The sequence below is a fragment of the Cibotium barometz genome, chromosome 25, assembly GCF_041138505.1.
Source record: "Cibotium barometz isolate CiBa-2024 chromosome 25, ASM4113850v1, whole genome shotgun sequence".
NCBI classification, from domain to species: Eukaryota; Viridiplantae; Streptophyta; class Polypodiopsida; order Cyatheales; family Cibotiaceae; genus Cibotium; species Cibotium barometz.
The window spans coordinates 10941206-10955790 of NC_141070.1; the positions used below are offsets into that span (position 1 = coordinate 10941206).

At 43.5% G+C, this 14585-nt stretch overlaps 1 protein-coding gene across 3 annotated transcripts in view; it reads left to right on the forward strand.

The window, feature by feature from the left end:
- Nucleotides 1-14585, forward strand: part of LOC147624243 (uncharacterized) — a 99585-nt gene that overhangs the window by 42761 nt on the left and 42239 nt on the right. For all 3 annotated transcript variants that reach the window (XM_086819206.1, XM_086819207.1, XM_086819208.1), the window contains one exon: nt 6096-6189. In XM_086819206.1, coding sequence (XP_086675332.1) covers nt 6096-6189 — 94 coding nt within the window. The remainder of the gene's footprint in view (nt 1-6095; nt 6190-14585) is intronic.

Sequence of the window (14585 nt, forward strand, 5' to 3'; positions counted from 1 at the left end):
GGGGCAAAGATCAAAAGAGGCTGAAACTTGTTGAAAATAGAGAAATAGCCCACAAGCTGAGGGTATTGCCGATGACGATGGAAGTAGGGGAGGCGACAGGACAAGAGGCACGAGTCCCGCGGGGGGGGGGGGGGGGGGGGGGGGGGGGGGGGGGGGGGGGGGGGGAGGCTGGCGGGTGGGAGCAAGGGGGGGCGTAGGTGTGAGTAGGGGGCGAAGGTGGGGGTAGGGGAGAGAAAAGGTGCAGAGGCGGGTAGGAGCGCAAGTGGGAGCAGGAGGGGTTGAAAGGCGGGAGCGGGGGGAGTGAAGGGAGGTGTAGGTGGGCAGGACAGAGGGGAGGGGGCAGACGCGAGGCAAGGAAGGGGGTGCAGGCGCGAGCAGGATGGTGAAGGGGGGAAGTGAGGGGGGGCGCGCGCAGGCAACAAGGACGAGCAGGTGGGGGGAGCACAGCCTCGCGATGTGGTTTTAGCAACATTGTACCAAGCTGAATTAGATTATTGCACAGTACAATGTGATGCTTGTATTGATCGATTTGAAGTTTACAAGGTACAATGCTTTTATAGGTAAAACGCCATATCTCTCAACACTCTACTCATTGAGGTAGTGACACTCGGCTATAGCCAGTGACATCAGTGCTTACACACACAAATACTTAAGTAGCTATAAGCCCTTATTCATACACATTTGCACACATTCACCTTTAAAAGGTGTTCACACACACACACACACACACACACACACACACGCACACACACACACTCATTGGGAGCTTTCACACACTGAGGCTCCGAATATCCAATAGGAGGGCCTTTGGCTTTTCATTGAAGGGGAAGAGAAGATACCCGAGATTGATGATGTAGCTCAGAAAGCATGGAAGCTTAGAGATCAAAGAGCCTCTGGCCTCATAGCTCTTGGCCCCTTTGATAGTTTTATACATCATGTTGCTGATCTCTCAACCTCCAAAGAGGCCTATGAGAAGGTGGACAAGCTTTTTGGTGCTCAGGTAAGGAACTCTAAAGTGTCTTTGCAATGCTACCACATGAGAGCTTTGATGCTCATGTGAACAAGATGAAGTGCTTAATGAACCAACTTTCAAGACTAAAAGTAAATATTGAAGATGATATAGCCCTAGCAGTACTCATAAAGTCCATGCCTAAAGACCTGCATGGGAACCTCATCACCACATCGAAGAACCTTTCAAATCTCAAGATTTATACATCATGTTGTTGATCTCCCAACCTCCAAAGAAGCCTATGAGAAGGTGGACAAGCTTTTTGGGACTCAGGGAAGGAACTCTAAAGGGTCTTTGCAAATAGAGTTCTATGGTCTTACAATGCTACCACATGAGAGCTTTGGTGCTCATGTGAACAAGATGGAGTCCTTAATGAACCAACTTAAGTCAAAGTAAATATTGAAGATGATGTAGCCTTAGCAAGACTCATAGAGTCCATGCCTAAAGACCTCTATGGGAACATCATCACCACATTGAAGAACCTTTCAAATCCCACCTTGGAAGGGGTCATAACGTCCTACAAGAAAGAAGAAAAGAAGAACTTCAAAGCTAAAAAGTGTTGCATTTGTGGAAGAAACAATAGACTGCTATGCTAAGAAGCCTTGTAAACATTGTGGGAAAAACAACCACAATGAGAAGGATTGCTTTCACAAGAAAGCACATGCCAATGTTACGTAGGAAGAAGAAGAAGAAGATGCAAACTTTGATGAGTATGAAGACTCATGGGCCTTGTAAAAGTCTACTACAAAAAAGGTGGCTTGACTACCATCAACTCTACTCCAAGGACATAACTGGACATAAGTCCTAGTTAAACCTTGGTTGCAGGAAGCGTGGGCTGGAAGCGGGGAATCACCATTTCCCCGTTTCCTGGCTGGTGTGCACTTTTTCCACCTTGGAAACATGAGGGAAACATCGTTTTTTTCGAAAGTCCGCTCCCCCCCTTAAAAAATCCTACCTTACCTTATAAAAACATCCAAAAATTGGCCACGTGGTAAAGATTTGGGGAAAAGAATACCGAGCTATGTTTTTTTTTTTGCTTTGCAGCGCACATTCTCTATGTTTTTTACTTCCCACGCACCTGTACTCCTGCACTCTCCCGTGTGCACTTGCACGCCTACAGGTTCATGCAGGAAGAGTAGATTGGTTCAACAAACCAAACGAAACCTCTCTGGTGCTTGTGCTTTCATTGTGCCCCGAGAACCGTGCTTTTCTCATAGTGCTTTCATTGTGCTCCGAGAACCGTGATTTTCTCATCTTGCAGGTGTCCCCTTGACCTCAAAAACTCTCTCACTACTTGATGCTATTCGAAAAAGTCCTCAATTGCAAATGCATTGAGCTTGTGCTAGTTCCAGAGTGGCTGTGCACCAAGACTCTTGAGTCTGAGCGAAAAAACCCACCTCAAACAAGAAGAGCCCCTGCATTTAGGTGACTCCAACAATGTTTTTCTCACCATTGACTTCCGCAGTGCCTCTTGTGAACCCATTCAAGCCCAAACCATCAGTCACCCTTGAGCCCCTTTGGAAGTATGTCACTCCTATAGTTGCATTTAGTAAATGGGGAAGCAAGAAATGGAAGTGTAGCTTCTGCAAGATTGAGTTTGCTGGCTCCTATCCTCGAGTGCGAGCCCATTTGCTTGGCATAACAAGGGAAGGTATTAAGGTTTGCTGCAAGGTTACTCTTGAAGATTGGGTAAATATGGTTTGGGAGGACCATGAGAGTGCTCTCAAGAAGCAAAAGACTCAGTATGGTGCAACCAAGAAGACATTGGTGCCACAAGTTACACAACCCTCTTTTCAAGGCATGTTTAAGGAGCAGTCTAGAGAAGTGGTGGATGAGGCGGTGGCCTGTTTCTTCTACACGTGTGGTCTTGCTTTTGCATTGGCTCGCTCCCTGTATTTCCATGGGATGGTGTCAGTGATAGCATCTTTTGGCAAAGGATACAAGCCTCCCAACTATGAGAAGTTGCGGACCACACTTCTAGACAACAAAAGATCAAGGGTATGTTCTTGTCTCTCTATCGTTGAGTCTACTTGGGCTCATTATGGTTACTCCATAGTCTTTGATGGATGGACAGACATAGCTAAGAGGCTACTCGGTACTTTTGTGGTCTCAAGTGCAAGGGGTGGTGTTTAAGAAATCTGTTGACACTAGCGGGAGTTAGAAAACATGACAGTTTATTGTAGAGGCTTTGAAGGATATCATCAGGGAAGTAGGCGTTGAGAATGTGGTGCAGGTTATCACGGACAATACAACAAATTGCAAGCTTGCGGGACAGTTGGTGGACGACGAGCTCCCTCGTATTTTTTGGACTCCTTGTGCAACTCACTGCTTGCATTTGTTGTTGAAGGTTCTAGTTGCTATCACTTGGATGGAGGAGGCAATCACAAGCGGCAAGGAGGTTCAACAGTTTATTGCAAATCATGATGCCTCAAGAGCCATGTTTGGTAAGCTCTCCAAACTCAAGCTAATTAGGTGAGGGGATATACACGGTTTGCCTCTAACTTCATTCTGCTGCATCGACTAGTGAAGGTGAAGAGTTCACTCAAGCATCTTGTTACAAGTGATGAGTAGGATTCTTGGAAGGCCCGTAATGAGCCAGCAAAGGTAATTGAAAACAGGATCTTGTCAGATGCATTTTGGGCTAATGTGGAGAAGTATGTGAACGTTTTGTAGCTAGTTATGGCCATGCTTCGCATGGTCGACAAAGATTAGCCATGCATGGGTGTTGTGTATGAGGGCATTGATCATATGCTGGAGAAGATCAGGGAGCTATTGAAAGAAGAGAAAGAGGGGGACTCTTATTATGAGGAGATTTGAGCACTTGTGCATGAAAGGTTTGAAATGTTGCATTCACCTCTTCATGCAATTGCTTTCCTTCTCAATGCAAGATGGTTTTTGAAGAAGCGACATACTGATAAGGATGTGATGAGAGGGTGGAGGAATACATAGGATAGGGTGGGCAAAGATCTTGCCGAGAAGTCAAAATACAAGGAGCAGTTGTCCGATTACATTGGATTGAAGGGGGACTTTGGTGACGGTGATGCACAAACTATGCAGACAATGTCTCCTATTGCATGGTGGGAGAATCATGGCACAGACGCTCCACATTTGCAAAGATTGGCCATCCAGTGCCTCAGCTTGTGAGCGCAATTGGTCTATTTATGGGTCTATTCATTCGGTTAATCGCAAACGACTAGGTCATAAGAAAATTGAGGGCGTGGTGTATTTGCATAGCACCTTAGGCTAATATCTAGGAAAGAGGCTTCCTATGTCTCAGGGCCATGCCAACAATGGGATGTATTGGAGGAGGATGCTTTAGAAGCATGTATTGAGGATCTACTTGATGATGAAATTGTGGAATCTATGTAATTGTATCATGTCATTGATATGTCACCTATGTTTTTGTCACTTATGTATTTGTCTCCCAATGTTTGATTCATGAGAAACTCGGAGCAAGTCTTTCTTTTAAATGTGGTTTTGATGTTTCGTTTATGTTTTGCACTTTATATTGGCTTTGAAACTCAACCTACCCTCGGCGTTTCCATCCACATAGGTTTGCCGTTTCCTCACGTTTCTTGTCCTGTGACGTTTCCCTAAGAGAAACGTTTCATGCAACCTAGATTGAAACTATGTCATAGGCATAGATTAATCCAAATGCAGTGTGTACTAGGATAATGAGTGTTGGAGAACAAGCCTTATCCAAGACACAAAAAGCATAAGGAATGTGCACACACAGAGAGGATAAAATCTATGAAGTAACCACAAGGCAAAAGTCAAAGGGGCATCTGTCTCTGCAAGAATGAAGGAGTTGATTTAGGGGGACCTAGAATTTAGGTAAAGGTGGAGAGAATCATGGACACCTAACACACCTAATCTAGCTCATTAAGCACAAACGGAGCTGTATTAGCAACATGTATGGACTGGACCCTATTTAAAGGCAGTCTTTTCTACGGAAATTACACAAGCATTTTGAATCATTTTGCCTTACTGTTTTTTTGAGTTGTGTTCTATCTCTCTCTCTCTCCCTTACTCATCAAATGCTATAGCCATGTTCCTGTTCAAACCACCATAGCTCTCGTATTGTTAAACTAATAGCTTCTAACCTCCATGTTGGGGGGTGAGCCTGATTGGCTTTATGGCTGGGCGGTGAGCTAGATGCTAGTGTCTATGTCTTCCTTTATTTTGCTTGACCGCAGGTATTTTCTAGACATGGGTCTTACAAGTTGGGTGGTGATGAAGAGAAGAAGCCCACTGTTAGTTGAATTAGGGTTTTTATTTGATCATTGCTAATCTGCAATGAGGATTGCATATTTGTTAATAGGCTGAGTACTTGCTTTAGGTGTAAAATTAAGCTATACATGCTTCTTGTTGATTTTTGCATATAATAAATATATATTTTGTTTTGTTCAGTTTTTATTTTTGGGATTGATACTTTTAATTGGGCAAGCTTTTTTTTTAAAAATCAAGCATAGCTGTAATAGCATATATAGCTTTTTAATAAAACACTACAACAGTACACTACCTAACAATTTTTTTTTGGGGGGGAAACTCTAATAAATTTTCCTTGCCACATAATAACCACTAACAAAATATAAAGGAAAATTATGCAAGCTTCTTCAAAGGCTACTTTTGTGGCACAAGAAAGCAGCAGGTTGCAAAAGCACAAGCATTCTGGCCATTTTCGAAGTATGTCTGGACTGATCAATCAAGTAATTTTGGCAATGAGGCTGTGTTATTAATAAGCTACAATGATCAAGTTTTTCTTTGTGGATGGACTGATCAATCAAGTATTTTGTTTTTGTTATCCAAAGTTAGAATTAGTATACATCGAACTATTTAGCCTTTAATTATAAATTTTGGCTTCTCTGGAAGATGTCATTTGAGTTACCTTGTGATCAAATGGTGGACTTCACCACATCTTCTAAACTTTGTTTCTCAAACATGCCAGAACAGTTTGTTAAGCTGCTTGCCTTCTATGGTTAAGTTAATCAGAATTGGTTCATTATTATGCTGTCTAGGGATTTTGTGCTCATGCTACTTTCTGGATTATAAAAGATCCCTTTGTTTCTTGGGAGTTTTATTGCAGTTCAGGTGATAATGCTTTATATGGGGGCAAAGAACGAGAGGATGATGATATATACACCAGAGTGGTTATTGCAACCACCAGATCAAAACGACTGGTAATAAACGAAAAACTCAATCTAATTTCCTGAGAAAGAGATACATTATAATTAACATGTGTTATTTATGGAAATTTCTCAATATACAACTTTCGTAGCCATGCAACATACTGAGTAGCATTTCAGCATACTGGTAAGTAGTATTTCATTGAAGCAGAAGAACATTGCAGTAAGTGATGGATATTCTTTTTATTAGTGTTTCATGATGATTTTTTTTGCCATTCTTGATTTTTTGAGGTTAAGGCCAAAGTTCAAACTTTCATGGGATGAGAGTATGTGCACTTTAGAGTTACCCTTTCTATGTGTAGCATCTCTACAGTTTGTCTTTGTGTCTTGTGCATTGTTTTCACCAATTAATGATCGGCTATTTTTTACAGTGTTTCATCATGGGGATTTTTCTTTTTGTCTCAGCTCCGTTGAAGGATCCTGCACCTTAGTTGCAGTACATTGATCTCTCAACGAGTCCTGCACCTTAGTTGCAGTACATTGATCTCTCAACGAGTCCTGCACCTTAGTTTCTGTACATTGAGCTCTCAATTTAGGTGCACCTTTGTAAGGTTCGTCAGTGTGACACCAAAAAAATTGGGGCAGTATCACTCTAGAGCTTTGATACCAAATGTTGAATATCCTAAGTTATGGAGGCTTGAAGAGCTTCATGGCTATGGCTGTGTGAGCAGCAAGAGAGAGAGAGAGAGAGAGAGAGAGAGAGAGAGAGAGAGAGAGAGAGAGAGAAATGAAATGAAATGTTATATTAACGTCTTCAAAAGGCCATAATGACCTATGAGACCAAAAAGTTACATCATGGTGGATCTGATACAATGTCTGGATAAAAAAGCAGAAAATGAAAAAAGACTGCTCAAGAGAGAGTGTACTACCTGACTGAATGATGTGATTGTTATGTATTTGATTCAATGAAGTACATGAATCTTTAAAGGTTACAAAGGTTGCCTTAGCGATATCAGTGCTTATGTCATAACACGCAAATATCTAGATATTATTGTCATGATTTCTTTAAGAGGTGGTTCACACACAAAGGTACTGCTCAACACATGAGTGGGTTCACACTGGTAAGACCTTGATTCCCAACACTTGTAATCCAGCTCCTCAAGAATGAAATTTTGCCTAGAATGTTGGATATCAATGCTCCACCCTGATATTGTATTTCTGTCATGAGAGCGAAATTCGCACGATTCTCTGGAGCCTTGCTTTACTTCTCTATCTTGCCGGGCTCATCTTGGATCCGGTTTGGGCCTCACAATTTTAGGACAGGGTATCCACCAAGAGTAAACTCTTATCTACTCCATGTGTGGACCATAATGAGATAACGGTCTAGTGTAGCATGTAGCCTATTTGGCAATGTGCCAAATCTAATCCAAGCCATCTCTAAACCATTTGGCCTCCTAGGCCACCTTCCTGTGTGAATACGAGGATGCTGGGCGCCCGGGCTGCTCAACCATGGCTACTCCTCATAATGGGGCCCATACAAACATGAGCTAGCTGGTGCGTGGGCGGTACTCAAGATTCAAGAGTCTACCATCTTTGTTGAAGCACAAGGGGATCCCAAGTGGATAGCAACCATGTAAGCAAAAATGATTCCATCATGAAGAACCACACCTTGGAACCTTGTAGATCCTCCTACAACACGTGAGGTAATTGGCACTAAGTTGGTTTACAACTTAAAATATAGATCTGATGGTAGTTTGGAAAAGTACACGGCACGATTGGTGTCCAAAGGTTTTGCACATGTTGAAGTTTTGACTTTCAAGAGACTTTTGCTCTTGCATCCAGGTTAGCCACAATTTGCAGCGTTCTTGCATTGGTAGTGCAAGGAGGGTGGCGTGTTCTCCGAATTGATATAAAATTTGCTGTCCTCCTCCGAAACCTCGAGGGAAGGTATATGTGTAGCAGCCACCAAGGTTCGTGGCTCCGATTCGGAAAGCAAAGTTTGCAAGTTACGAAAGGCACTCTACGAGCTGAAATTGGTCCCAAGAGCATGGTATGAAAGGATTGATGCTTAATTTGCGAGTATCGGTCTTATATGCAGCGCTTCACATGCAAATTTGCATGTCTTTTGTGATTAGGGAATTTTATATAGTCATTGTTTTTATGTAGATGAACTCATCTTTTTTTTTTCTTTTTCGAGAAACAAGATCCTTCTATTAGTTAATAGAAAACAGCCTTAAACGGCTAGGTACATACTTGCCTCCATGTACGGAGTGAGGATCAAAGAACAAAAAAGGGGGGAGGGTGGGACAAGGATGGATGCACTTCTCCTCTGGTTGTCGAGTCTATGAGGAGAGGGCTATCTCTTTGTGAGGACTTCCTAGTCTACTAATACTTTAAGAGACATAACTAAGATTGAGTACAAGAACTAAAGACAATTAGAGAGTGGAAAGTTGAGTGTTGTTTGAATTGAGACACAAGGCCTTGTTAAATAGGGCCTGAAGAGGTACAAATGAAGAGGCACATCCTTGACGAAAGGGTGTGACTCTTGAATGAATAGTTATGTTCTTTGGACGTAGAGATGCGTCTTTTGATCAATAGATGTGTCCTTTTTGAAGAGACGTGTCCTTTGATGATGACCCATGTGACAAGGTGTGACCCTTCAACGTTGGTATTATTCTTGAACTCAAATCATCCGATCTCGAACTTGAAGAAGAACATCTTGCATTTCAAGAGATACGTCCAAAGACGCATCTCTTGAATGAATAGTTATGTTCTTTGGACGTAGAGATGCGTCTTTTGATCAATAGATGTGTCCTTTTTGAAGAGACGTGTCCTTTGATGATGACCCATGTGACAAGGTGTGACCCTTCAACGTTGGTATTATTCTTGAACTCAAATCATCCGATCTCGAACTTGAAGAAGAACATCTTGCATTTCTTGAACTAACTGATCCGCTAATGCCACCTTGTGTTGAAGAACAAAGGTCGATATCACAACTGGTGTATGACCATAAGCGGCCTGAAAAGGACTCATGCCTATTATTGTGTGATCAGAGTTATTGTAAGCAAATTCCATCAATGGTAGATAATCTTCCCAAGATGCTACGTGAGACTGAATATAATGTTTGTGCATCTCTTTGAGAATTTGATTAACTCTTTCAGTTTGGCCATTTGTCTGTGGATGATATGCTGAATTGAACAATAAATTTGTGCCAAGTGACTTGAAAAGTGAAGTCCAGAAATGTCATGTAAACTTAGGATCTCGATCTAAAATAATGAACTTTGGCAATCCATGTATCTTGAAAACATATTGAAGAAATAACGAAGCAATATCCGAAGCTTGAGCTGTCTTCTTGCATGGTATAAAATGTGTCATTTTGGATAATGTGTCGACCACCGCAATTATCTATGTAGTACCTTTTGAAGAACGAGGAAAAGATGTAATGAAATCCATACTGATACTTTTCCAAGGTTCATTTGGTACTGGAAGTGGTTGAAGAAGACCGGTTGGAGCTTGTCTATTTGCTTTCATTTGTTGACAACAGAAATATGTTGTAACAAACTTTATAACATCTTGTTTCATTTGAGGCCAATAATAAGTTGTCAGCAACCGATAAGTCTTATTGATACCAGGATCAGCTGCAACATAAGGAACCTCATGATTCCTTTACCAAGAGTTTATGCATACTTGTGTTATGCGACACACAAATGCGATCTTGATAATATAATTATCCATTGACGAGAGAATAAGCTGCATAAATCTTCAAATCAGGAGGAGTAGACTGCGGAGTCGTAATCACTTGAAAAGCATTTGCAAAATCTTGATCGTCTGCATAATGATCCACAAAAGATAGTGTAATGTCGATTTGAACTATAGAAATCGCCATTGCTAAGGCTTGAGGCATTTTGCTAAGGGCATCGGCAACCACATTAGAAAGACCAGGAACATGTTCAATAGCCATGTGGAAGTTTGCCAAATGCTCCACTCATCTGCCTTGCCGTGCATTCATAATTGGTTGAGTGAAGATATACTTCAAGGAATGATGATCTGTCTTCACAACAAAATCTGTTCCTAGAAGATAGTGTTTCCAAACTCCATAAGCATGAACAATTGCCAAGAATTCCTTATCGTATACTGGATAACATGTTTGAATTGCTGAATGTTTATGACTGTCAAAGGCAATAGCACGGCCTTGTTGCATAAGAACTGTTGGGAAAATTCAATGTAAAGAAAAGTGTGTGTGAGTAGGGGCATGTGAACCACCCCTTGTATGGATTATGTAAGCAGGGATGTCATCTAGTGTGACTGGTCATCCTTATCTTATCATGTACTTTGGGCTATATAATAGCCACCCCTATGTGTATATGAATATCACATTAAGTAGGATGTAGCCCTTGCGGATCTAGCGTTTTAGCTTAGGGTTTATTCTTTTAATTAATCTTGCTTATGATTAATCTTGTCTCGTGTCCCATCCTTTGTCTACTCCCTGTGCAACCCTAAATCCCCCCAACCCTAATCCTACAGTGGTATCAGAGTTGGGCTGCATCCCTCTTGACGTACAGTTCCCAGTGCCCAGCTTCCGGCAAGCTCTTGCGTTCTTCCGTCACTACACAGTCCGTCCGCTAGCTGCAGGTTCCATCCGTCACCTCCGAATGTCCGGCAGTGTTCTCTGCCGCCGTTGCTCCGCCCCCTTGGCCATTCGCAGCCACTAGCCTAGGCGGCGCTAGTGGGAAGGGCTCCACCACCGCCCAGCCACTAGGCGGCGCTGTTATCATAGTGGGTGTCCCCTGACTGAGCTCTGCCCTACTTGGATAGCGATTCAGCCCAAAAGGATGCGATCAAGACCTCCAGGGAAATATAGGGCAGCCCGCTAGCACATGGATGCAACCCTGGTGCGAGTCTCTGCGAGAAAAGGACCAGGTTGCCAGAGCCTCAAGAAGGCTTCTCGACTTTTTTGCATACGATCAAAACCACCTTGAAGCTACCCCCACTGGCCGCGGAGGGTATGAATGATGTCGAGCTAGATGCTTGTGATGGAGTCTGCAGGTTGGGTGTGGGTGCCTTCGATGGCTTCATTGCATCGAGCTCTCCAGATGTGCCGTGTGGCAATGCTGCTACAAATCTCCCATGTGTGGCTCAAACTAGGAGTCCAATGACGAGTAGATGGGGTTGGGATTGGCACTATCGAGATGCGAAGGTGAGAGACTTGAAAGGCTAGCCCCCCATCTTCCTCCTCATAAGCCTGTGGATGTACTCTCTCTCCGCTGTGGGGGCTTGCAATCTCAAAGAAATCCCCAGTGACCCTATCTCCCGCATGTATCCAGAAGGAAGCTCTGGCATGGTATCTGTGCTCCCACCTCTACTCCTCTATGGATTTGAGCTCTGTACCAGTAGCCAACTGACCCTCAATCCACGGGCCATGTGGGGAGCTCTCCTGAAGTCGTTGAATAAAAGCAAGGCCTTAGCGAATGTTCCTCTCCTGCTCACGAAATCCAGCCAATCTGCTATGTGCTGCCTCCTGCAGTAAATTATTGGTCTCACCTAGGCCAGCATCCAAGGTGCCTGTGGGCAGATCCTGAGAGAAAATCTAGCCCCTTCCAAAGCTACTCTATCGGATATCTCAAGAGTCCTGGATGGGGCTGGCAAGGATCCGAGTGCTCAAAGTGTTTGTCCTGCCTCTAGGGATCCTCCAGAGACAAAATAATCGGAGCGTGATCGGGGAAAGTAGTGCCGTCCAAAATACTGATCATGTCCCCATGACCACAAGCCCACTCATCCTGTAACTTGGTTGAACACAATGCTAATCAATACACTTAAATACACTAAGATTTGAAGGACACTTGCTCAAATACAAGAAGTAAATTGCTGAATTGACAAGAGGCACACAATGAGCCGGAACGGCCGACCCCTCCCTTGAGTAAATTGTATTACTATTGGAGAAATTCAATACATAGCTTCACGGGCATCCATTGCCAAATCCTCCATGCCAATGCATATGAAATTCAGCATTTAGAAAACAATGGTATGTCGATGTAGATCACCAAGGAGCTGCCTTGATGCCCGGCCCGACTTCAGTGCCCATATTCTCTACCATTGGCTCTATGTTCTACCAAGCAAGGTAGCAACATCTTCAAGAGCACATAGGACAAGAGAAATACTACACAGGGCGGCTAAACAAGGAGTCCTGCCCTTCTACTGAGTAAGTAATGACAACACATTGTCCAATTAGCTTACCAGTCTTCATAGAAGTTGTTGCAAGCGGAAGCCTTCGCGTTGGAAGCTTTAGAAGTGTTGATATCTTCGATTTGCCGCAATCCTTCGCGACAAAAGTCTTCAAGAGGATGAAGGGAACCTTGGGAAAGCTTCCCCTATGGCTCAACTTGAGAAAGGAAGGCTGAAATTAGGGTTTTCAGCAAAAAGACCAGAAATTACAGCAAAAATGAGAGCTGTTTTGCTGAATTTCAGTCATTGGGAGTGAGTAGGAGAGTGATTAGCACTTGGAAACACTCTTGGAAGCTTGGAAAACACCCTAGCAAGTTGGGTATGGCTATGGAGAGCTTGGAAATGGAGAGAAATGGTGGAAAAACAGAGTTTTCAGCCTCCAAAAATCCTCATGAAGAGAAAACACGAATTTCTCTTAATAAGTAAGTGAATTGGGGTCCAATCAGGTGAAGGGACATGGGGAGATGCCCATTTATGAGTAAAAAGGGAGGATCAAGTCCTGGACATTGAGTCTTGTCCGCCTCGGGACTTCAGTGAGTGTGAACTTGGAAGCGGTCATAATTTATAAGTGACTTTTGGGCGCCCAAACTTTAATGAAGTGGGAACGCACTCACTTATAAATATTGGCCAAGTCCTAAGGGCTATTTGAGCCTAGATTGGGTAATACTTACCACCTGTTCACATGCCACACAACCATGTCAGCAGACAGTTTCACACGCACGGTTCACGGGCGGGCGTCCCCTAGCCCGGAACTACACATAGGTCATGCAGGCATGAAAACAGCATGCAATTTCATTTGCAGGCAAGCACATAAAGATGCTATGCAATGCAGCATTGGCATGAGCGATTTCCGTTCATGAAACCATATAATACCAGGCGTTTCCAGGCAAGTATATGCGATACCAGACCCAGTGGAAAGCCAATCCTCCAGGCGTTTCCGGGCATGTACACAAAGTCACAAGTCCCAGCGGAAAGCCAAGTCCTCCGGGCGTTTCCGGGCATGTACACAAAGGCACAAGTCCCAGCGGAAAGCCAAGTCCTCCAGATATTCCGGGCATGATAACATCAAGTCCCAGCGGAATATCATATCCAACTATACAACATGACACGTGTCAATCACCTGCATAGGCGTATTCCATAAGCCATGGACACCAATCCAATATGTACAGAGTGAACCATTTGGGTGGCCAAATGGTGACATTCGCCCCCGCTTCTAAACAGTTGTCCGCACCTGAAATGCATCCAAATATGTCTGAAGCACATGCGGGCAATCTTTGAAGAACTCTTCATCTACCCATTTAGCATCAATGGGAAGATAGTTCTTAAACTTCACAAGGTAACGCCTCACAACTTTGCCTGCAGCAAGCTTGCGTTCCTTGTGATACACAATCTGCTCTGGCTGCAAGATCTCCTCAAGCTCATCCACTTCTGGTGGATCCTCAATGACCATTTCACTGGGCTCCGGCCCTACATACTTGCGAAGGAGACTCACATGAAAAGCATTGTGTATGTGCCAATGACTAGGTAATGCCAATCTGAAAGCCACTTCATTGATCTTCTCCATTACTTGAAAAGGTCCATAGTACCTAGTTGCAAGCTTAGGATATGCACCTTCTTTGCCAGGCCTCTTTGCAAGTCTTGCTTTCTCAAATTTCAGCAATACCCAATCATTCTCTTTAACATCCAATTGCCTTCTATGCTTGTCGGCAGCCTTTTTATGCTTGTCTTGTGACCTTGCAATGGCTGTCCGCACCTGAGCAAAAGCAATATCCAAGTCTCTTACATACTCATCAGCTGTAAATATCTCATCCTTTGTGCGAAGGATGGGTGGCAAAACCACCTTACCATAAACAATCTCAAAAGGAGCCTTTCCCGTGGATGCATGCACCGTGTTGTTGTATGCAAATTCCACAAGCGGTAAGTACTTCTCCCAAGAAGACTTCTGATCCGCCACATAACATTTCAAGAGATCCAACACGGCTGAATTTGCAGCCTCACTTTGCCCATCCGTTTGAGGGTGATAAGCTGATGAGAAGTCCAATTTGGTACCCATATTATCAAATAAGGCCCGCCAAAAGAGACTTGTAGTCCTGGGATCTTTATCCCCCACAATGGACTTCGGCATTCCATGATGTTTGAACACTTGTGCAAGATATATTTTAACCCTATGCTCAGCTTTGATGGTCTTTTTGACCGGCAAGAAATGAGCTTGCTTGCTAAACCTGTCC